This window comes from Hippopotamus amphibius, chromosome 17 (assembly GCF_030028045.1).
Source record: "Hippopotamus amphibius kiboko isolate mHipAmp2 chromosome 17, mHipAmp2.hap2, whole genome shotgun sequence".
NCBI lineage: Eukaryota > Metazoa > Chordata > Mammalia > Artiodactyla > Hippopotamidae > Hippopotamus > Hippopotamus amphibius.
The window spans coordinates 37,895,519-37,921,107 of record NC_080202.1 but is presented as its reverse complement, the minus strand read 5'-3'; the positions used below and the strand labels follow the sequence as shown (position 1 = coordinate 37,921,107).

The window sequence follows — 25,589 nt, the reverse complement described above, 5'->3', positions numbered from 1 at the left end:
TAGGAAAATCTTAACTTTAAGCCTTTCATTGCAAAGTTCAATTGCAGAGTGTTAATTTTAAGTGTCTCACCTTCATCCTTGAAAGCAAGGGGGTTATCAGGTGTGAATTTGGAAATTCTGAGAGCTATAATGTTTGGTTCACTTTATGACCCATTGTTAGAAATAAGATGCATTTAGTTTACATTGTGTATTGTATTGTGTAAATAATTACTTTATTGTAAAGGTAATAAATACTCTGAAGGAGAAATACATATAATTAGTTTGAGGGGCAGGGCAGTGGCTAAGCTAAGGCTGGTAAAGTAAGTAGAGGCCAGACAGAGGAGGGCCTTGTAGGCCATATTAAAATTTTCCTAAGAATGGGAAGCCCTTGAGTGACTTATAAACAAAGAAGTGACTTGATCTGGTTTGTATGATAAAAATTTCAATCTGGCCCCAACGTGGAGAATGCATAGTTTGGAAAGGGGAAGACAAGATGTCGGGAAGCTAACTCTCCAAGCAAAAATGATATAGTAGCTTGGAGGAGATGGAGTAATGAAAGAGATTCAGGGGCTTGATTTTGTTAATCTTTAATTCAACCAGTATTTACTGAGTGGCTTCTCTGTGTTGTGAACGGATTGGGATCGGGAGGAGGAAGAAGAAGAGTCAAGGATAATTCCCAGGTTTCTCATATGTAAATAGTCATGCTGTTTGTTGAGGTAGAATAAGAGGAAGTCTTGTATCTTACTCAGGCCCTAAGAACCCAACTGTGATAGGAGCCTTAGAGCAGGAGCCATTGTCATCCATGTAAATAAAGCTATTGACTTCTAAAAGGTCTAGACTTAATCTGACGAATTAGTCATTCTTTCTTATATACCTGTGATGACTAGTTCAAAGGAAAGATCCCTATTTTGCTGGTTGGTATTTTCTATGAAACCAGGTGTACTTCATTAGAAAATGGTTTATTCAACCTTTAATCAATAAGCATTGTGAAAATTACAATAAACTCTGAAGTAGTTTATTGTATGAAAAAGTGAATCTATAAAATTTTAAATTATTAGAATATAGCAGCAATTTAAGCTTTAGTTTTATCATCCCTTACAAATTAATCTTTATTTGAAGCAGCCAAAAGGTGTTGAGTCCTTAACTACTCTGTCCTAAGTATTGTGTTGTTTACATGAGCTGTCTCTAATCTTTGGAAGCAATAATTTCTCATAGATGAGAAAATAGACTTAGAGCAGTTAACTTATTCAGTCACAGGTTAGTACGTGATGGAGCCTAGATCAAGTCCCAAGGCTGATTCCAAAGCCTAGGCTTCAAGCAGGTTTTTTAACCCCTGTGAGCCAGTCTCATCTGTAAAATGAGGTGATAAGATTGTTGTTTAGATGAAGTAACTAACACAGAGGGCCTGGAACAGAGTAGGTCCTTGATATTCTTTTTTATTTTTTTTTGCTGGTTGGACAGTGAACCTAAAAGAAAGGCCGTAGGTTCTGTGTCTTTGCTATTAACTTCTGATTAGGTTTTAAGCATATATTATATTTGGGGGAGAATTCCTGTAGGCAGGTTCAAGGAGCTGCTTTGTTTTCTTTTAGCCTAGAAGTGGCAGTGGTAAATTTTTAGGAGTGAAGTTTATGAATCCTTTATAGACAGTGGGTATTTTTTCATGACCTGTGATATTAGCTTCTTACAATTGCTAGTTATGATCCTGCATTCTGGGTTGTTTTATACCAGGCTTTCTTCGAGAGTCACCCAGCTCCTTCAGCTGAGCGTACCATCCAGCAGTGTTGTGAAAATATCTTGCTGAATGCTGCTTGGCTAAAGCGTGACGCTGAGAGCATCCACCAGTACCTCCTTCAGCGAAAGGCCTCACCACCCACAGCATGAACCCGCAGCCTTCCACTGTGGCGGTTCTGCGGCTTCGCGCAGGGATAAGGTGGAGCGACCGAACAGCTGATTCATATGCCAAGAATTTGGAGTCTTCTTTCAAGCCAGTGGGGGTTGGACAATGAATGTAGTTAACTGGTTCCTGCTCACACTCCAGAATTAAATTCTATTGAAAAAGGAAAATCAGCAATTCAGCAAAAAAATAAAAATAAAAATGTAAATATGATAGTAATAAAATAGAGCATAATGAAACTGTGAAACTTCCTTGAAGCCTTGTCAGTGGTTAAAAGTATTTAACACTCTCCTGGTAATGACAGATGTTCTGTTTTTATAACCTACCAAAAGGAAACTAGAGGCTTCTGGGTAAAGAGGATTTTTGTTAAGTGGGTCGTACAAGCAGCCTACAAGCCAAGGGTAGTGTCCATTGCTGGGGATGTTAAACATGAAAGGCTGATTGATAGCTGGTATAACATAGAGTCTGTGCATAATCTCAAGTGGGGTTTTGTTTTTTTTTTTTTGGCATGGGGACTGATCAGGAAGATATATTTTCCTGCATAACTCAATCTGAACTGAGGATTGTAGTTTTCCTCCTTGCCTTCCCTTCTGTGTGACCCCTTGGCAAAACAAACAAACAGAAAAGAAAAAAAAATTAAAAAAAAACTTATCCTGGTCTGGGTTTTTTCCTCCCTTTAGTTCCATCCCCAACCCACCACCCCGGTGTCCTTCTTAGAGATAAAGAAATAATAAGGAAACATCTTTTATAGCCACATTAAATAAGAGAAACTGATATACATTATTTTTTCTTTCTTTTTTAAGATGACTTTTAAGAACCCTGAAATGCATATAGGTGAGACAATAGAAATGAAAGGTTTTCATCCAGGCCTTTCTGAAGGTCTTGGTTTTCTCACAGGCCAACTGTTGAACCTCTTTATGACAGCATCAACACTGGCTTCCCCTGGTTCATTTTGGGCATGTAAGAAGTCAGTGGTAACTGCTGCAAGGCCTATGTGTTAGTCGTAACTGGTTTAAAAAACAACAAAGACTATAAGCCTGTGTGTGCTACTCTGCTTCCACAGTGTATCCTACTAACAATCCTCACCAACCTAATCCAGTGAGTTTTAACTCTAAATCTCATTCCTTTCCTCTTTCCCTACCTTTTTTCTTTTCTTTTTCTTTAACAAAAATATTTTTGTGTGTTATTAACAGGAATTCATATTTGGTGTGGCTTAACTGTATTTCAGAAGGTCATCAGATTGTGAGACTGCTTCCTTGAAACATTTTTGTGCTATTGTTTTAAAAAAAATAATAATTAAAAAACAGTTGGCGTTAATAAAAATGTCAATGTGAAATTGATGTCCTGATGTCCTTTATTCTCTCCGATAAGCAACTAAAACTTTCCCTATCATTCAGTAGGATTACAAGAAGTTTTACTACCATGGGATATTTTTCAAGTCTAAGAAAATCCAGTTGCTGAATTCCTAATGAATAGTACCTAACCAGAAAAATCCTAAGATTCCTTCTAAATTAGTTCTGGATTAAATCAAAAGTCTCTTATAGCTCCTTAGAGTCAGCATTCAGGAGTTAACTTGAGCCTCCCAGTTCCCATTTATTGAGGCTTCCTTCTATCTAGGCATGTGCTTAAGGCACCAGCAAAGCAGGGGCACCAAAAAGACTCTTATTCTGCTTTAATGAAAGAACTCACAATCAAATTCTGGAAAAAAGTTATTTTAGTTTCAGCATACATGCAAGTTTTGTGTATAATGGTTTACCAGTTTGAATTATGTTGGGGAAGAGGTTGTACTGGATATCTTCATAGGACTCCATTATCCAAATGAGTCCTGGACTTGGAGCCACATTTGTAGGGTTAGTAATTTTTTTCTCAGCAAGAAAATAAAAACAAGCTTTTGGTAATATATTTATAATATTGAATCTATACTTACAGCATCATTTTTGACTGAATAAGTCAGCTGATGAGAATTTAATCTCCTCTTACTAGATGCTAGTTTTAGGATCTCAGAGTTGTTTTTCATAGGACTCTCTTACCTTTTGTGGTAATGCAAAATACCCACCCAAGATGGACCATGCTTTCTTGTACCAACCCTAGTGCAGGTAGAGTGGTTGAGGTGTTTGGTTTCAAATGCGACAGAGAGACAGGAGACCCTGATGTTAATGAAACATTGGGCCAAACAACTGCTTTCCCTAGGACACCAAATCAGAGGACTGGTTGCCCTAACGCTATGACTGAGGGCAAACTTCATGGTAGATGGCAGTGTCAGGAAGGAAGATCGATTGGGTTATTTCTGCTATTTATAAAGAACTCTGCTCCTCTGATTTCATCGCTGATATCTGGCAGCTGTAGCTTTCACTGCTGAACTTCTGGTCCAACGTTGGGGTGGAATTAGCAGCAGAGAAGGAACATAGCTTACTATCATAATCTGTGCTCTCTCAGGAAGCTGCCAGCAGCTGCCAGCAGACATGCTATACACCAATTAAAATGACAACCAAGAAAGAAAAAAAATTACATCTTGCCATGGTTTGGCTGATCATACTAGTATGGTCCTCTGAGACAGCTGCCTCCTCTCACCCCCAAACAACCTTAACCTTTATCATAAATTTGTCAAATTGTACAAGTATATTATATTACACTACAATTTTAATCCACTCTAATTTACTAGGGGGGTGATTATCTACCTTGTATTATATATACAAATCTTATGGATATACTCTTCTTAATGCTTATTAGACTTGTAAAGAAATTAACAGTATACTGAATGGCTGACAGTTCAATGGGAGAAGTCTCAAGACAACATAGAATACAAGATAATAGAGAAGAGGTGTAGAGAAACAGCTCATAAGAAAAAAATACCAAACATTTAAAATATTTAAGATGAATGAGGATGGGTGAGATGACTGTTGCTTTTCTAATAGGTCAGTTCCCTCTTCTGTCAATGGAGCACTTAAAGTCAGGAGAATGTGAAGGTGTGGTAGGATGACGTTAATGCTGTGGCCTTTATAAGTGTAAAGAAGTGCGTCCTCTCACTTCATTCTTATAACAATCCTAGAGGACACAGACTCTCTCTATTGCATAGACAGCATAACAGTACATGACTCACAGAAGATCTCTTGGCTACCAAATCTGGTCTCTCCCTGCCCCTGCTGACAATCTTATTCCCTGTAAATGGAAGGTTCTAGACCCGTGTGTCCAAATACAGTAGCCACTAGCCATATGCAGCCATTTAAGTTTCAATTTAAAAAATAAGTTCCTCAGCTGCACTAGCCACGTTTCAAACGCTCAGTAGCCGCCCATGGCTAATGGCTACCATATTGGGCAGCACAGATATAGGTCATATCCATCACCAAAGAAAGTTCACCCTGTTCTACATCTAGTATATGCAAGTGTATTTTTTGTGTATGGTAGAAAATAATGCCATAGTCTATGCTTTTCTTTACCAACCTCACTGTAACAATTTGCAATATTCATCTGAGAACATTGTATCCATTTAAAATTTTAATTCTGTTCACAAATGTAATACATATCCATTTTCCAAATTTTTAAGGGGGAAAAAACCCTAGAAAGTGACTATCCCTTCTTATAAACCCACCTCCCAAAGACAATCGTGATTAACAGATAAGTTTGGGGCAGCTATGTTTTTATACTCTATGCATTTAATTATTTTTAGTAATGAAGACAGGCTGTGCCCCCTTTGCCTATTCCCCTTTGTAACCAGTGCCACACATTTTCAGTCTTTGCCTTATGAAGCTAAGTGTGCCAGGCTCAGACCTACACCCCTGATGTCATGCTCTAAGTCAGGGAGCTCACCACCAAAGATGACTTGAGAACAAAGCAACAACTGGCAAATGTGTGCCTTGAGAGCATTTCTTGTTTAGATTCTTTGGTTCACGAATGTTTTCCAGCCTGACTGCCCGACACTAAGTGCCAGTTTTGTGGAGCACACATATTTGAGGAATGTGGCTTTAAGCTCTTGGGCTCAGTTAGTTTAAGTGGTTCATGTAATGAATTCACTCAATGTTCTTTCCTCACTGGTGATGTGAACTGCACTATATTTGGAACTAACATTTGCAACCTTATACACCACTGCCTGGGTATTTAGCCACAAATTTTGATCACCATGAACCGGACTGAGGAAGTTACATGGTGACAGATTTCACAAAGACTGTGCTGAGGAGAGATGTAGCTGGCTTGAAAACCTGCAGGGACTTAAGCTTGCTGCAGCTGTTGAAATGAGGCCATGAGTTCCTCCCACTGGACCCTGCTTACCTGCTTAACGCCTGCCTCGCCAGCTTGAGCCAGTTTTCCTTCCATTCATATGCTTGCACCATTAATTTGGTAACTATACCTCACTGCTTCCGGCAAGTAAAACAAATGTACCACCCAACTATCAACGACCCAAGGGTGCACCAAACCAAGGAAAGACCTGAGATGCTTTAACGTCCCTGTCATCTGTGATCCACCCTTGACCGCCCCAGAGGATGCTGGGCAAAGGTTCTCATTCCTAAGTGAGCAACACAGAAACAAAAGAGGTGAGAAGAGCACCAGCCTTTTCTAGTCGTTAACAAAGAATACAGTGGCACTGTGCTCTAACCTCACAACCTGCTATTTGGTGTGGGAGGTGTGCATTTTGGGCGCTAATCAAAGGACCTTGGTTTACTGAAATAGCAGAAGAAGCCTGTCAGAAAAGCCCCACAGTACTGGACTTGAAGGCAAGGTTCTGATGTGTTAGTTCCATGGGTATGGAATCCAGACAGCAGACTCATTGCAAAAGTTTTCAGAGCAGAAGTATATTATACAAGGCACTGAGACTACAGAATCAATTATTAAGGCAGATTTGGTTTCTGCTTCATGGAGCTTACAATCTAGCAGGAACAAGAACTATTGAATGAGTAACCTGAAGTGCGATGAGTCTTTGGAATGGGAAGTGCCGGGTGGTATAAGAGGATATTACTGGGGAGTCCAACGCAGCCTCAATGTTCAGCAAAGGCTCCCACGAAGAAATAGTGTTAAACTAAGACCCAAAAGATGAGTAGTTGCTAGCCAGGCGAAGAGGACAGGAAGGAGTGTCCTAGGTGGAAGCAACAGCACGTGCAATGCAAGGCCTATGGCTGGAGAGAAACTGACCTATTTCAAGAATCAAAAGGAATCCAGAATAGCTGGAACAAAGAGAGGTCTTGGCAAGGTAGTGAAACGGATCTGGAGAGGTAGGCAAGACCCAGATTAGGGAGAGACTTAGGCCACACTGAAGATTCTAAACTTCAGCTAAAGGACAATGGGAACCATCAGTTCCTTATCTATAAAGTGAGAGTTACCAAGAAACAAAGGGAGAAGAATGCAAGTGAAAGGTCTCTGAAAGTTATAAAGCATGATAGGAACATTACTAACATTATAATATTATTAGTAGTAATAATAAGCAGTGCTGCTTTCTTAAGTAATAGAAGTAATAGTTCAAATCTCCTAAGTGGGAATATGAAATAGTCTTTTTTTTTTTTTTCTTTCCTTTGTTTTGACCATGCCATGCAGATTGCAGGATCTTAGTTCTCCCACCAGTACCCCCCTGCAGTGGAAGTGAGGAGTCTTAACCACTGGACCGCCAGGGAAGTCCCTGAAATAGCCTATAAAGTACAAAACCCTGACTTACTCGAGGGAACTGATGGCAAGGTCAGAAGTCTATTTCAGTTGAAGTTTTCAGTGTGAGGTTCATGAAGCCAGGCGTGAGCTCAGCTGTTTGGAGCAGGATCACACCATTTATGGCCATGAGTGTTTCTCAACTCCACACTGATTCCCCAACACCACTTTCAGAAAAGATCAGCATTCTGCCTCCTTCTCAAACCCACCAGAGCAGAACAGAACATTCTTTCCCCTTCATTTCTTCCAGCCAGAGCTGGGGCCCAGCATCTCCTAGGTCAGCTTTTGTAGAAGCTGTCATCGTTCTCAAAACATTACACTCTTCTGAGCGCTTCATGGCAAGATAATTATCCCAGTTAGCACCTGCATTACATTTTAGGAAAAATTCAACACCTTTCCGAATCTCTGACATTTTATTTTTACAGTGGTTCTGTGAAGTAGGCACAAACGAATCTCACAGAAACGATGCGAAACTGGGGGCCCTCCTATCTGACGGGCACAGAAATGCTACCTGGAGAACTTAATGGTTCATTTTAGGCCATTTCCTCTCTGCCTGCAACATATTAAACTTTACCCAAGGACAGAAGGGCAGAGTTTTTGCAGGTGCAGGCATTTGATTTAGGCCCCATTAACCTCTTCCTACCTCTGGTCAAACAAACCAGACACAATTCTTCCCCAGAGGTCACTACCATGAATGCTCCACAGTACCACACACTAGAGGTTGCAAACTTGTATTCTTTGACTTACACAATGCCTTTTATTTATTTATTTTTTAAATTTTATTTATTATTTTGGGGGGGCTGCACCAAGTTCAATCATCTGCTTTTATACACATATCCCCGTATTCCCGCCCTCCCTCGACTCCCCCCCACCCTCCCCACAATGCCTTTTAAATTTTTGAAAATTTAAATGCCAGCTTTAAAAAATCATGACATTTCACATAAAAGTCCAGATTTTCAGCTTTGTTTTTTATTTTTATTGGAGTACAGTTGATTTACAGTATTGTGTTAGTTTCAGGTGTATCTAGCTTTTCTTGAAAAATCAGAAGATCTGACATCAATGTCTGGAGCTGAGTACAGACTTATGACCAGCATACTATATACCACAGTCCCCACCCTGACTAGATCTTGTATGAAGGTCCCATGACAGGCCCAGAGTATCTGAGTTTGTGCACCTGCCCCCATACAGACCAGGTATCATGAATACCAAATCCCTCCTTTGTGACCCTCTTGTATGCATAGGGCTTACTCTGTTTGAATGCAATGTTGGGAATGTTTTGGAGACCTTTGTGTAGATGAGAAAACAAGCCTTGGCCACTCCAGTCCATCTCTGGTGAATCTTAATTATTTGCAGCTACTTCCCGAGGGTAAAGGTAAAAAGCTTTATTCCACCAGACTTCTCTTAGGCCTCTCCTTTCTGTGGTCCCCTTTGTTCCATTCTGGCTCCTTTGTTCATTCATTTAAAATTCAAAACTTTTTTTTTTTTAAATACTTATGAAGGTGCTGGGACAGTGGCCTCAAATCATTTTTGGAATGAGATAGAGAATTTAAAAAATGCATTACTGGAATTCCACTTCCGGGTATATATCCAAAGGAACTGAAAGCAAGATCTCTAAGAGATATGTCTACAACCATGCTCACAGCAGCATTATTCAAAATAGCTAGAAGGTGGAAGCAACCCAAGTGTCCATTGATGGATGAATGGATAAACAAAATGTGCTACATACAATGTAATATTGTTCAGCCTTAAGGGACGAAATGGTTGAACCTCGAGGACGTGTGCTAAGTGAAATAAGCCAATCACAAGGAGACATATACTGTGTGATTCCACTTACAGAAGGTATCTCAAGTACTCAAATTCATAGACAGAAAGAAGAATGGTAGCTGCCAGGGGCAAGGATGAGGGGAAAGGAGAGAGTTGTTGTTCAGTGGAAACAGATTTTCAGTTTTGCAAGATGAGTAAGTTCTAGAGATCTGTTACACAACCATGTGACCATACTTAAAACTACCAAACTATACACTTAAAAATGGTTGACGGTAATTTTTTTTAATCACAACTTTTTAAAAAGCTTTTTAATGCATCAGTAGGTGTCAGGAGACCTGAGTTCTGCTAGAGGCTCCAACACTGACTTGTGTGACCTTCAGCAAGGCACTCTCTGGAACTCATATCCTCTTCTGCAAAATGGAGGGTAGAAGAAAGAACAATAAAAACCCCAGCCTCAGTATGGGGCAGACAGATGTGATAGTGCTGTGTAAGCAACTGAATGCTCTGCAAATATTAGGTGTGGTCATCAGCTCAAACTGTGGTCTCTGTGGTGACTGAATCTTAGATTAAAAAATAAAATAAAATAGAAGGCCTGTGTTAAGTGCCAGAACCTTACAGAGGAAAGAACAAGAGCCTGCCCTCAAACTGCTCACAATCTAGTGGAAAAAATAAAAATGGAATTAGAAAAAAATTTACAATATAATGTGTCACAGGTTATAACATATGCCAGATTCAAATATATACAACTTAACTTCCCTATTAATGGGATGAAGGTTGGGTATACACTACATGTTGTTTGGGTAAATCAAAAGTCTCAAATTAGTTAGAATACAAGTTTAAAGCTTGATAATCTTTTCAAGGTGTTTAGTCTAAAATAGAAAAAAAAATGTGTGTGTGTATTGCTTACTCATTTTTATTGATATTTTAATTCAGCAATTAATTTAATCTATTAATATGTTAATTTACTAATTTAATTAACTCAATTCCCATTTAAACAAAAGCAGCCCGGGGGAGCTGGAACAAAGGCCACTCCTGCTGGCTGGAAGGCAATCTACAAGAAGGAGAGTCCACAAGTGCTGGGGCTGGTGGAGATCAACACCCATACCCTGTTGACACAATGACGCCTCCATAAATATCTCCACAGCCATGCTAATCATCTACTATGATTAAGCTTTGTTTCTTTTTCAGTTTTTTAACACATTTTTTTCCTGGAGTTAACCATTAATTAAAAACAAAACAAAAAAAATTTTTTTTGCTTAGTTTTCCATGTTCCTATAATGTATTTTTTCTCCACCATCACCAGAAGTGTACCTTTTTCCTCTATTCACTTCATCTGATTTCTTGGAGACGTCCCTTCTGGGGCCTTCCGGCCTCCTGCCCCGTCCTGACTGATTACTCTCAAAGGCCTGTAGCCAGGTTATGTCACCCCGGGATTTCATCTCATCATCTTGAGGATTCTCTTCCTTTCTCACCTCTGCTGAATATCCTGTTTCCAGGATCACAGGTCTTCCTCTTTCTTGATTTATTCTCTCATTTTGGTGTATCACATCCTCCAGTCACTTCCAGAGAAAGGGTACATGGGTAGGAAGTAAAATTCTTTAAGATTTTACATATCAGGGACTTCCCTGGTGGCACAGTGGATAAGACTCCATGCTCCCAGTGCAGGGGGCTCAGGTTCGATCCCTGATCAGAGAACTAGATCCCACATGCATGCCACAATTAAGGATCTTTCGAGCCGCAACTAAGGAGCCCGCCTGCCATAACTAGGACCTGGCACAATCAAATAAATAAATATTTTAAAAAAAGAAAAAATATTTCACACATTTGAAAATACGCTTACTTTACTGAATTCACAATTTGGCTAAGTCATAAAGTTATAGGTCATAAATAATTCGAAAGCATTCCTCCACTGTCTTCCAGCATGGCTGATGGGAAGCACAGTATCATTCTGACGGCTGTTCCTTTGAAGGTTAACTGCTTTTTCTCTTGGAAGGTTTTAGTAACCTTTCTCTATTTACCCAATGACCTGAAATTTCTGATTTCTTTTCCATCCATCATGTTGGGCACTCAGTGGGCTTCTCATTCTGGAGATGTAGGCCATTCAGCTCTGATTTGATTTCTCGAATCATTGCTTCGATGACTGCTTTCCCTCCACTCTTCTCTATTTCTCTCTAATTCCCGAGCGACTTCTAACTTATAAAAATCTTTTCATGCCTATTTTCCAGTTTTTTTTTTTTTTCTGGAGGCGGGGGTCAGGAGATAACACTGTGCTGCTTGTGGGATCTTAGTTTCCCGACCAGGGACTGAACCCGGGCCTCAGCAGTGAGCACAGTCCTAACCACTGGACCGCCAGCGAATTCCCCAGCTTTTTTTTAAAAAGGGATATTTTCTCAATTTTATCTCCCAACCCTTTGATTGAAGTTATTGGTTAACATATTTTTAAGATCTGTTTTATTCCCTAATGTTTATATATATATATATATACACACACACACACACCCTTCTGCTCTTATTTCATGGATGTAATTTCTCCATATCTGAGAATATCTATCATCCTTTTTTTACGTTATATTTTGTTTTGTTCTGGTGTCTGTGCTGTTTCTGTATTCTCTAAGTTCCTTTGTTCTTGTTTATTTGTTTGGTCTCTGTCTTTCATGTTAGAGAATTTCTTCAACTACCTGGTGATCCTTGACAGTCCATTCATGTTTAAGACTGAGGCACAGAACTTCCCTGGTGGTGCAGTGGTTAAGAATCCGCCTGCCAATGCAGGGGACATGGGTTCGATCCCTGGTCTGGGAAGATCCCACATGCCACGGAGCAATTAAGCCCGTGCACCACAACTACTGAGCCTGCGCTCTAGAGCCCTCGTGCCACGACTATTGAGCCCACGTGCCTCAACTACTGAAGCCCATGCGCCTAGAGCCTGTGCTCTGCAACAAGATGAGAAGCCCGTGCACCGCAATGAAGAGTACCCCCCGCTTTCCGCAACGACAGAAAGCCCACGTGCAGCAATGAAGACCCAACGCAGCCAATAAATAAGTAAATTAAAAAACAAAAAAGATTGAGGCACTAAAATTTTCTGGAAGCTCTGTGTTCATGAGACAGGGCTTCACAGTTGGTGGACATTACTATAGTGAGCTGATTTTCACTTGGTACTCTCAGCTCTTAGTGGGTTGAATAGTGTCCCCCCCAAAAGATATGTCCACATCCTAATCCCCATAATCTGCGAATGTGACCTTATCTGGAAAAAAAGGTCTTTGCAGATGTAACTAAGTTAAGGATTTTAAGATAAGACCACCCTATATTATCTGGGTGGGCCCTAAACCCAATAACAAGTGTCTATAAGAGGAGAGCCGCAGAGAGACGAGGAGAAAGTTATGTGAAGATGCAGGCAGGTCGCAGTGATGCTGCTACAAGCCAAAGAGCCTGGAGCCGCCAGGGGCTGGGAGAGGTAGAGAAAGAAATGCCCTCAGAGCCTCCAGGGGCGATGCGGCCCTGCTGACATGCTTTCAGACTTGACTGATTTCAGACTTCAGACTTCCAGAACTGACAGAATAAATTTATTTTATTTTAAGCTACCAAGGTTTTGGTAATTTGCTATAGCAGCCCTAGGAGACTACTATAACATCTATAGGTATTTCTTCTTGAGCTGATCAGTTTTCCCAAAGGATCCTCCAATCTACTGATTGAAGGGTATTAGCTTGACTAGGAGAATCTTAGGGCCGAGTGTGACAAGGGGGCCAGGTCTCACTATCTGTTATGTAGTCTTGTTTCAGCGATGCTTAGCATCCCAGAGTTCAGATTCTTTCTTTTTTTTCATAGTTCCCCCACCTTTATTTAGGTAATGGGATTTAGTGTACACATTAAACTGTTAAAAAACAAGTGAATAGAACCACACCAAGGAAAATCTGCGTGCTATTTTATTTCCATTAGAAAAATATTATCTATATAAAAATTGGTCCATTTTCTTCTCCTTTACCTCTACCATTCAAACAAATGCTTTAACTTTACTCAATAGTAACTCATCTCTCCTTCATTTTATTTCCCTTTACTTTTATTTTTCTGAGGAACTATGTAATGTGTGTCTCTTTTCCTATATCCACTAATGAGTGTTATAGAAGTATAATTTATAACATCAGCAACTAGATTCATCATTAATCTTCAATTCATGTTCAGTTCCTCTTAGAAGATGGTATTTCCACAATAACTTCAAATGTTTCAGTCAACCTTACAGTTTCCAACAAAGATTGTAAAAATTAAGACATTAATTTAAAAATATTATTAAAATTCCAGACTAAATAACACTGGGCCCACTCAGAGTGATGCTGTCAATCCTTAGACAGCCACTGCTTCGATCTCAACACGGCCTCCTTTGGGCAATCTGGTAAGCAGCTCTTGCAGGGAAACTACTCCGGAAATATTATTTGTAGGTGTCATTGACAGTACTACAGTCATTTATGTCAACCAGGAAAACAGTTGCTTTTACCACATTTGTGAAGTCACAGTCTGCAGCTTTCAGAATTTCACCCAAGTTTGTAAGAGCTTGTTTAGCCTCTTCTGCCACCCCTCCTGGCACAAGCTGTCCACTTGCAGGGTCCATGCTCAGCTGCTCTGAAATGTAAACGGTCCTGTCGACTAACACAGCCTGACTGTAGGGACCACTGGCCACTGGGGCTTTCGTGGTGCTGATCACCTTTCTGATCAAAGAGGACATGGCTCATCCTGTCCCCTTGCCACCCTCAGAGACAACCATCCAGTACACTGCTCCTACTCACGTCTTACGGGACTCCAGATTCTTTCTTGATTAACCTCTCAACAAGGTGTATTAATCATGTTTTTAAAATTCTTCTGTATTTGACATCTTGGGGCCTTGTTAGTCCTGGACAGGCTGCCCCTCCCAGCGCTAGCCAATTGTTAGAGATAATAAACCACTCCCCTGCCAGTGCACCTTTTATATACAAGCCAACCAATCCAAACCCCTTATTCCAACCACCTGTTTTTATCAGGCTCTCACAATCAGAGTTACGATTCCTCTGCCCTAATCACTCCAGCACCAGATACCAGACAACCAGAGACAGTCCCTATGCCCCAAGGTCCACTGAAATTATTAAAGTAGCCAATCTTAAACCTGCTTACCTTGCTTTTGCTGTTCCTCCCTGTGGAAACCAAAATAAAGGCTCTGGCCCAGCTGTATATCTGTACAATGGAATACAATGAAAAGGAATGAACTATTGCTATGTGCAACAATATTGATAAATATCAAAAAAAAAAAGAAAAAAAAAGCTGAGCAAAAGAAGCTAGGCACAAAAGAGCACATGCTACATGATTTTATTTATAGAATTTTTTTTTCTTTTTAATTTATATTTTGGCCACGCTGCGCTGCATGTGGGATCTTAGTTCCTCGTTCAGGGATCAAACCTGTGCCCCCTGTGTTGAAAGCACAGAGTCTTAACCACTGGACCACTAGGGAAGTCCTTAGAATTCTTTAAAAATACAAAAGAAAGGACTTCCTAGGTGGTGCAGTGGTTAAGAATCAGCCTGCCAATGCAGAGGTCACGGGTTCGATCCCAGCTCCAGGAAGATCCCACATGCCACCGAGCAACTAAGCCCGTGTGCCAAAAAAAAGACAAAACAAACAAACAAAAATACAGAAGAAAGATGGCAGAAAGCAGACTGTGGTTCTAAGATGGAGATTTGACTGCAAAGGGACATAAGCTGTGGTAAACTGGAAAACTGGTTCTAAAAAAATTGTTTTAAAGCCCTGATTTGTGGCACTTTACCAATTTCTGTGTGGAAATATTCCCACCATGGTCATTTCTGAGCTACTAATGTGACATCACTAAATGTAGATTTGAGAAGAGATGTACATAAAATTTGTTCTCCTGAGCTGGTACCAGGGTATTAGCCAGCTTCGGCACACCACTACAGAAAAGAGCAAAGGTGATGAAAATGTCCTATCTTGTTTTGGTCGTAGCATGGGTTTATACCTTTGTCAAAACTTAAACAGGACTTTCCTGGTGGCGCAGTGGTTAAGACTCTGCCTGCCAATGCAGGGGACTTGGGATCGATCCCTGGTTGGGGAAGATCCTACATGCCATGGAACCACTAAGCCCGAGAGCCACAACAACTGAAGCCCGCGTGCCTAGAGCCCGTGCTCCACAACAAAAGAAGCCACTGCGATGAGAAGCCCGCACATCTCAATGAAGAGTAGCCCCCACTTGCCAAAACTAGCTAAAAGCCCACACGCAGCAACAAAGACCCAATGCAGCTAAAAAAAAAATTAAATTAAAAAAACAACTTATCAAACTGTACCCTTAAAATGGATGCACTTTATTGCCTGTAAATTATACTTTAAAAATTGATTATAATGCTTTGAATTAAATATTAGCAATAATCAAAATGCCCAATAAGAAGGGACTGGTCATGGTATTGTCTACCTTCTTGACAGAATATGAGGCATCCATTCAAACAATTGATAAGATTTTAGCAACATGGCAAAATCATTGGCTGTTTCCCGAAAACAGCAGAATAGGAAATTTTATTTTTACGTGTTTCCCTATGCAAATTCTGTAGACAGAAGGACAAGGATCAGCTTTTTTTTTTGGCCGTGCCACGCGGTATGTGGGATCGGGAATTCCCTGGCTTTTTTGTTTTTTAATGACTTAATTTTTTTCTTTGTATTTAAAAGCAGTAGATAGCAAAGTGGTTGATAGCAAAACTGCAGCTGGACTACATAGGTTAGACAAACCCCAGGAGTTACTTCCTAGGTGGGTGACCTTGAACAATTAACCTAACCTCTTTGAGGCTTAGTTCCTTGACTATAGAAAAGGGCATAATAGTACCTATCTCATAGGATTGTTGTGTAGATTAAATGAGTTAATATATGTAAAAATCTTAGAACAGTACAAAGAGTAAAGGCTTTATAAATATTAGCTATTATTCTTATGAGACAATGATACTGTTTGGACAGTAAACTTACTAGGTGGTATACAGGAATTTATAACAAATCTGACCTCAAGGAGCAGTGGTTCTCAGCTGCAGGGGTAGGAGAGTGATTTCTGCCACCATGGGACAACTCGCAAAGTCTGGAGAGATTTTTTGATTGTCAGGGTTTGAGGGGGTGTGCTACTGGCAAGGATGTTGCTTAAAAATCCTGCTGTGCACAGGACAGCTCCCCACAGCAAAGAATTAATAATTTGGTCCAAAATATTAATGGCACCAAGGTTGAGAAACCTTGAGTTATAGTCTAATAGGGACCAAAAGATATATATGTATACAAAATGTACAAATGTGAGATAACAGAAAAAAATACACATATTAATTGCTTCCCCGGGGTTCCTGGTACATAGTTCCTAAAACCCTTGTAATATCCTAAGTGATAAGAGTACTAGGAGCCTCTCTTGTTCTAATATTTGGTCTTTTACCCCATCCTTGACACAGGGCTCCTGAAACCCTTGTAATTTCAAGTGCTAATACGAGGAGCATCTTTTGTCCTAATGAGATGACTCTGGATGGGCTCCTGGATGGCAGCTGGTCACCAGAAAGACCAAGCCATAATTAGAACCTTGGAATCTTCAGCCCTGCCTCTTATCCCCAACTTCTCTAAAGAGGGGAGAGAGGCTGGAAATGGAGTTAATAACTGATCATGCCTACATGAGGAAGTCCCTATAAAAATCCTACTAGTAGGCGGTTCAGGAGCTTCCAGGTAAGTGAACACCTGGGGGTGATGCACGCCCAGCTCCATGGGGACAGCAGCTCCTGTGCTCAGACCCTCCCAGACCTCACCCTATGTATGTATCTCTGCATCTGGCTCTTCATCTGTATCCTTTATCATATCCTTTAATAAACTGGTAAATGTGTTTCCAAGTTCTGTGAGCCGCTCTAGCAAATTAACAGATCCCAAAAAGGGGGTCACAGAAGCCTCAGATTTGTAGTCAAGTCAGACAGAAGTTGTGGGTAAACTTGGAGGCCTACTACTTATGATTGGCATCTGAAGGGGAGGGGGGCAGTCTCTCAGGACTGCGCCCTTAATCTATGGGATCTATCTCCAGGTAGACAGTGTCAGAATTGAGTTAAACGGACCCTCAGTGTCAGAGAATTGCTTGCTGGGAGAAAACCCCCACACAACTGATGACAGAAACTATTGTGAGAATAAAGGAGACACACAAGAGGAAAAGACCTGGGTTTTTCCCAAAACAACAAAGCAGATAATCAAAATTGAATATGTACTCAATCAAATAAAGAAAAAAAGAACAGAAAGAAGACCGCTAGCCCAGAAGACAGGATTCCCTGTAACACCTGGGCAGGAAGAGAGGCCTCGGTAAGCCTCAGGGTTTGTGACCCACTGGGCATACTTCAATGATTTTCAATTTGTACCTTATTCTACTGGTACTTTTTTAAAAGCTTAAGTCAATGTTAAAAGGCTTCACTTACTTCTCCACTGCACTACCAGTATAAAAACCCACTCAGAGCCAGTCCAAATTATGTTTCGTTCATACTATTTTTTAATGCTACCTGACAATGAGCTGAACCAATTTAAAATTCTTAAAAGCACCTTTTTTTTGGGGGGGGGGGGGGACAAAAATGTTACATAGTAATACTTTGACTTTCCTTTAAAATTGAACTATGTTGAGAAGTATGCCAATATTTCAGTGGTGGATATAATTTGGGATTATAAATGATTTCTGCTTAACTCTTCACGCTTTTCAAATTTCTCCAGTGAGAAGCATGTATTACTTTGAGAATTAGAAAAACAACAGGGACTTCTCTGGTAGGGCATGGTTAAGAATCCACCTGCCAATGCAGGGGACAGATTTGTTCCCTGGTCTGGGAAGATCCCACATGCCAAGGAGTAACTAAAGCCCGTGCGCCACAACTACTGAGCCTGCACTCTAGAGCCTGTGCACAACTACTACTGAAGCCCGCATGCCTAGAGCCTGTGCTCTGCAACGAGAAGCATATGCAATGAGAAGCCCACGCACTGCAATAAAGAGTAGCCCCCGCTCGCTGTGACTAGAGAAAGCCGTCGTGCAGCAACAAAGACCCAACGCAGCGAAAGAAAGAAAGGAAGGAAACAAAGGAAGGAAAAAAAGGAGGACTGAATAAATGAAAGGGGAAAGCAGTCTGTCTCCAGACTCTTTGGCAAAACACAGGAGGTGGCAGGGGTAAGACCAGACAATCTGCTTCACTCCCCTCACTTCTCTCGGAGGCACTCCTAACTCAGGATCCAGGAAGCTTTTATCTCTATATTCTTGCCTTTTTTTTTTCTTCTCCTTCTTCCTTCTTTCTGTGTCCCCAATACTAAGTCCCTTTCTGCTTTGGGTGTGGGGGGGATACGATTTTTTAAAAAATCACCTATTGGGACTTCCCTGGTGGTCCAGTGGTTAAGACTCTTGAGCTTCCAATGCAGGGGGCACAGATTCGATCCCTTGTCAGGGACCTAAGATCCCACATGCTGCGAGGCGTGGCACCCCACCCCCCCAAAAAAAATCACCTATTTTCAGAAAATTGTTTATAGAGGCTTGGTTGTGCCAGGTGCTGCAGGACTCTTGTCCTTGAGCTTCTTCAGACTTTCTCCCTACCATTTTTCTTCGATTTTTAAAAACTAATTTTTAAAATACATTTTTTGATCAAAAGAAGTAATACCTGTTCACTGAAGAAAAACTGGAACATACAGTTGCAGCACTCAGGCTCTTTGTTGCAGCATGCGGGCTTCTCTCTAGTTGTAGCATACAGGTTTTCTCTTCTCTGGTGGCACGCAGCCTCCAGGGCGTGTGGGCTCTGTAGCTTGCAGCACGCTCTCTAGTTGAGGTGCGGCAGCTCAGTAGCTGTAGCACTCAGCCTTAGTTGCCCTGCAGCATGTGGGATCTTAGCTCCCCGACCAGGGATCCAATCTGCATCCCCTGCACTGGTAGGGGGATTCTTTACAACTAGACCACCAGAGAAGTCCACCATGCTTCTCTCCTTTGAACAAAACAGGACATCTACATGCAATCTGCAAAACTTTTTTATTGAGGTATACCATACATACAGTCAGTGAGGAAAATGCATGACTCTTAAGTATACCTCCTGATGAACTTTTCACATAAATACCTACAATAATTTAACTCGCTTTTTGTACTTGGCAATCTATGATGAACATTTCCCACATGATTAGATTATCTTCTATAGCATAATTTTTAATGGCTAACTACAATTATAATAGTCCATCATCCTAATGTGTTGTAACTTATTTAACCAATCTATCACTGTATTTAGGTTGTTTTCAGTTGTTAACTACTGCATTCGTTTCCTATTGCTGCTATAACAAATTACTACAACCTCAGTGGCTTGGAGCAACACAAATTTCTTCTCTTACAGTTCTGAAAGAAGTCTAAAATGGGTCAGCAGAACTGTGCTCCTTCTGCAAGCTCTAAGGGAGAATCTATTCCTTGCCTCTTCCAACTTCCAGAGGCTGCCGACATGCTCATTGGCCCCACATCACTCAGACCTTTACCTCTGTCATCACATCTCCTTTTCTGACTCTCATCCTCCTGTCTTCTTCTTCTAAGGACCTTTGTGATTACACTGGGTCCACCCAGACAATCCAGGATAATCTGCCCACTACAAAAACCTTAATTTAACCACAGCTGCAAAGTCCCTTTTGCCAGGTAAAATAACATATTCTTGGGTTCCAGGGATTAGCACCTGGACATCTTTTGGGGAACATTATTCAGACCACCACAGCTATGAACAGTCCACTCGCCCACTTTTTCTTCTACCTCTGCTGCTCCTTCTCTTCTCCCTCTCACTTTTACTGCCTACTAGTTCGTAACCCCATTTCCAATTCCAAAATTTTATGCTATTCTTTCTCTCTTTATGGAATGTTCTTCAAGACATAATTTATTCTTGGGAGTTGAATGATTATTTCTGATCTATTAACTTCTAACTTCTTATTTCCCACGCACCAGCCTTTCTCCCAAATCCCAACCAAGAATGTAGTTTCTGGGAATTCCCGGTGGTCCAGTGGTTAGGACTCGGCGCTTCCACTGCCTGGGGAGCCCGGGTTCAATCCTTGGTCAGGGAACTAAGATCCGTCAAGCTGGGCGGCCCAGGCAAAAAAGAAAGAAATAAAATAAAAAAACAAAATACATATACATTTTATACATATATATATATACACACACACACACAGTTTCCCTTGGTTGTCCCCTTATGACCTTAAAGACTAAATGTTTCTAAAATTGGATACACATGGCCCCTCCCCCAACCTCTACCCCACCTTCCTGCACCAACTCAGCTCCTATACATGATCTTGTTTTTAAAATGACTACTCTCAAAAATACCCAAGGCTGGAGACCTAGGATTCACCTTTCATTCTTCTCTCTCCTCTGTATCTAATTAGCCACTAAATCCCATCAATTATTTTGTGACTTAGTATTCCTCTAATATTCACCTAATCTGGACTATTGCTAGAGTGTGTAATCAGAAGCCTTTCTCCCCATCCAAACCATACTGCTTGTATGGGGGTGGATTATCCTCTCTTCCAGGAAGCCCTCTGTGACTGCCCCTTCCTGGGATACCATCTCCCCCCTAGAGAAAAAAACCCATAATTAAGTGTCCACTATGTGCTCAGCTTTTTCAACCATCTTAAAATTTAACCTTTATAGTGTGGTTTTAATGTTTACAAATGAGGAAACCGAGAAGCTAAGTAACTTATGCAAAGTAACACACCTGGTAGATGGCAACACTTGAACCCCAGCCTGACCAACTCCAATGCCAAGCTTTCTGCCTCTATTCCACATGACCTCCCTGGAGTTAATACCCACTGTTTAAAACTTGCCTGTTCATTAAAATCACCTGGGGAGGACTTCCCTGGCAGTCCAGTAGTTAAGACCTCACCTTCCAATGCAGGGGGTGCAGAGATCCCACGTGCCTCACCGGCAAAACACCAAAATGTAAAACAGAAGCAATATTGTAACAAATTCAATAAAGACTTTAAAAATGGTCCACACTTTTTAAAAAAAAATCTTAAGAAAAAATAAAATAAAATCACCTGGGGAACTGATTCTGAAGCCCCACACCAGAGCTACCAATAAGATTCTCTAAAGGTGGAGCCCCAAAATCTATTTTTTAAAAATTTCTATACTTGTCATATGACATATTTTATTATTTATTACTAATCAGTATGTTTAAAATACATGCTTTATTCTGCCAACTAGGGGAGGAAGTACTGTCCTATTCATCCTTGTGACCCATCCAGTACCTTTACAGAATAGGCACTCAAAAATATCTGTTGATTGCTGTAAAAAGGAACGAAATTGGGACATTTGTAGAGACATGGATGGACCTAGAGACTGTCATAAAGAGTGAAGTGAGTCAGAAAGAGAAAAACAAATATCGTACATTAACACATATATGCCGAATATAGAAAAATGGTACAAATCCACCGGTTTGCAAGGCAGAAATAGAGACACAGATGTAGAGAACAAACATATGGACACCAAGTGGGGAAAGCGCAGGGGTTTGTGGGGGTAATGAATTGGGAGATTGGGATTGCCATATATGCATTACTAATAAGAAAAAAAAATCAAATTGTGCACTTTACATATATGCAATTTATTGTATGTCAATTGTATCTCAATAAAAGTTTTTAAAGAAAAAAAACAAAGACAAAAACAAAACAAAACAAATCTGTTGATTATTTAAAAGTTAAATAAACCATGAGGTGCACTGGGAGCTATACTGTTATAAGAGTTCAGAGGATAATAACAATAACAGCTAGCGTTTACTGAACCCTCATCACTGCCAGGCCCTCTTCTCAGGACTCTGCAATAATCCCTACGAGGCAAGATCAGGACACACGTTGCAGGGCCACTTGTTTAAAAATTATTAAGAAGTTCAACATGGTGACAGCAGAGCATTAAACCAAGTGAGGGGCCAGCATTTCTAAGCATCTGTGTGACTGTACAAGTCTCATACCCATAAGCCAACCCTGGCTAAAACTATTATCCCCATTTTACAGGTGAGGAAACTGAGACACAAAGGCATCGAATAAGCATTCTCAAGATCACCCTGTTAGTAAGTGAAGATATAAATGTCCACTGCCTTAGAGAAGGCTTCACTGCAATCTCTATATTTACAAAGTTCTCCAATCCTTCAAAGTTCAGCTCAAAGCCCCCTTGTCTACTAAGCATTCTCATAAACCAGGAAAAAAAATCTCTCCTCCTCCTCTGATATTTAAGCTCCATGACAGCATCTGGTTTGAACCTTTCTTATGGACTTTATCCCATCCCCATGTTATAAACTGCAATAATCTGGGAGGTGGGGGGGTACATCTAATAAATTCATGTAGATGAATGAATGAACAAAGTAACAAACTTGTGCATGACTTGAAGACTGGGAGAGACAAGGATGGAACTCTAGGCAGGGGACAGGCCTAAAATAGTGCTGAGCACTTATGCAGGATGAAATGATATGGCCGGCTTGATTGGACCAACGGTACACATGAGCGCTAGTGTGAATAACACTGGAAAACAGGGTGAAGGAAGTTATAAAGTGCCTTTTACAAAGCTAGACCGTCACTTCTCACGACCCATAAAGACGTGTTGCATGTGCCCCTCCGAGGTCAGCCAGCTTTGCTCAGGAGGAAAAGGCATCAGGTCACAGCCTAACTGCTTCTCCCCTCACAGCCAGTCTCCACACACATAAGCATGGTGGCTTAGTGGGGGGACTGAGCCAGGGAATGCCATCTGATCTCATCCATTCACTAATTCACGTGTCTAACAGATACTGGTGAACATCTCCCAGCATGAGACATTTGCACCAAGCACTTCACAGCTCCCATTCATGCTCAGACCACCGAGTGGTGTGGCAGAGATTCTCCCATTTCACAGGTCTAAGAGGTTAAGCAACTTGTTCAGTATCAAACAGCAGGAAGTGGCAGAGTAAGACTGAAATTCAGTTTCTCTCTTTAGTTTCAGATTTTGTTCACTGGACATGAATACTCCTGTTATAGAGAATAGCATATTAAAACCCATGTACCCCATACACAGCTCAAGAAATACAACCAAAAGACCCTGTGCATCTCTCCACATTCTGCTAAACCACATGGCCTCCAATTCCTCGTGCTTGGTAAACACTGCAAATGGCATCACCATCCAGAAATCTAGCAAGCACGAGTAACACCTCCCTCTCCTTCTAATTAATTACCAAGTTCAAAATCTATCCCTATTTCCACTATTACTTCTACCCTTCTCCTTTCTACAAATAACATCTCATATCTGGATTACTGCAATGGCCTCCTAATTGGTTTCCTTGCATCTGCTCGTCCCTCTTTCCAGTCTTAATCTCACATTACAACCACCAACCTTTTTAAAACCTTTGATTAGCTGCCCTTTGGTCTTAGGATATAGACAGAAGCATTTGCATGGCATGCAAGGGCCTCATATGGTCTTTCCCTTACTCAACACTCTAGCTTTATCTCAATTCCTTGTTCCCTATACTTTGGGCATACTGGCCTTCCTGCAGTTCCTTATAATCCCCAAGCTCCCTCCCACCACAGGGCCTTTGCACATGTTGTTATTCCCTTCTTCACCTGAATAACTCCTTCCTTTCTCAGGTACACTTTCTTTCCCTGAGCCTCCTGGCTGGGTGATTCCTTGGCATCTCCCACTTTTACAAGTTTACATCTGTTTGTGAAATTAACTGATTAAAGTCTTTCTTCCCTAATAGGCCAAGGACCAAGAACCATTCCCTTAGTACAAAACACACGCTAAACAGAAAATACCCAATGTACATATATATATAACACATACAATATGCCAGGCAGTGTTACTAGTACTTAACATGTATCAACTCACTAAGACCTCCCAAAAGCTATTTATGAGACAGGTACAATTACTAGCCCCATTTTACATAAAAGCAAAGTAAATCACACAAGCTAAGAAGTGGCGGAGTTGGGTTATGAACTAAGGCAGTCAGTTTCTGGAGTCTGAGTGCTAAACACTCACATTATAGTGCCTCAGGAGCATCTCTTGAATGCATGACAGCGTTGAGTGCTTTTGATAGCGACTACATAGCACCTACAGCTCAACTAAAAAATCATTTCAGTTGGTTGTGGTAAGGATCTTACGTTTGACTGGAACTTTGCTGCAAAACATTTATCTTCCCAGCATGTTATTCCAGCTACTTTAAAAATCCATTTGCCCTCACTAGTAATATCATATCATGACTGATGTTACGTAGAGGAGGTGTCTCAGCAAACTGATAAGAAGACAGGAGAAAGTTGGCTTGGAGTGAAACAGAACTGTGGATCATATGGGTAATCCTCATAAAGATGATCCAAAGATTTTCATGGACATCATCTCACTTAACCTTCACTGATTCCTAATAAAGTTATACACAGGGCAGTTCTTCATCACCTGATAGATGAAGCAAAAGGCTGAGATTAGAAGGACTACTAAACCATGGGAAATCAGCTAGTCACAGAATGGGTAAGGAACGGTGTCCCCACACTTCCAATTTTAGAACTGCAGATCTTTCTGGCAGAGAAAGACCTCTTCCTCCTTTTTTAAGGATTAAAGGGAGTTGGCCAACCTAATTTTTTTTTTTTTTTTTTGCACATTGCGTGGCTTGTGGAATCTCAGTTCCCCAACCAGGGATTGAACTCAGGCCATGACAGTGAAAGCACCAAATCCTAACCACTAGACCACGAGGAAACTTGCTAACTCTTGGTTGGAACTTCTCAGCAAGAACAGAGTTGCAATTTTTCCACAAACTCAAGCTATATGGTAAAGAGCTCTATAAGCTAGCTGCATTCAATTAACCCTAGGTCAATATGGTGAAAATGTAACAATTCAGGAAGTTCTCCCCCTGGAGCTCCTGTACCAGTGTGAGGGGAAGTCAAGAAACCGTATGCACACTTTCTTTATGTGCATTTTGCTACAGAAAAGTTTTCATTACTTTCTTTGAGAGCTTATAACTAAAAAAGGCTAAGAACCAGGATCCTTCATGGCTGTACACACATTCGTTCTGGTTCACGGTTGTGATGGCAGGATGAAACACTTCTATTCTTTCAAGTACCTGAGAGCTATGGATAGGGTCTAAAACGAATCCAACTGTCCACCCCACATAAGTTAGACCTTATAACGGCACAGGCCTCAAACCATAAATAGGTCTAAAAGGACTGCATCAGCATTCGCCTCCTTGGAGGAGTTGCATGTAAGCCCAAGGGCGCTCAGGAGAGCTTGAGTCCAGTCCCAATCAGGCCACTAACCGGCTGAGTAACCTTGGACGAGTTGCATACCCTCTCTGGGCTTCAGTTTCCACATCTGCAAATTGGAAG

At 40.9% G+C, this 25,589-nt stretch overlaps 1 protein-coding gene, 1 long non-coding RNA gene and 1 pseudogene across 3 annotated transcripts in view; 1 reads left to right on the top strand and 2 right to left on the bottom strand.

The window, feature by feature from the left end:
- The window catches only part of NPEPPS (aminopeptidase puromycin sensitive), a 95,812-nt gene extending 92,595 nt beyond the window's left edge, over positions 1-3,217 (top strand). The window contains exon 23 of the mRNA XM_057714925.1: positions 1,708-3,217. Within this exon, the coding sequence (XP_057570908.1) occupies positions 1,708-1,860 (153 nt within the window). The 3' untranslated portion in view covers positions 1,861-3,217. The remainder of the gene's footprint in view (positions 1-1,707) is intronic.
- On the bottom strand, positions 1,894-25,544 carry LOC130839998 (uncharacterized). 2 transcript variants are annotated; one of them, XR_009049949.1, is made up of 5 exons: positions 21,104-25,544; positions 20,212-20,345; positions 18,911-19,228; positions 14,402-14,461; positions 1,894-2,026 (listed from the first exon to the last, which is right to left on the bottom strand). It is a non-coding gene; the product is annotated as an uncharacterized LOC130839998 (long non-coding RNA). The 2 variants fall into 2 exon arrangements; XR_009049948.1 differs by lacking the exon at positions 18,911-19,228.
- Positions 12,819-14,286, bottom strand: LOC130839997 (2-iminobutanoate/2-iminopropanoate deaminase-like; annotated as a pseudogene).
- Positions 25,545-25,589: the final 45 nt, after the last annotated feature.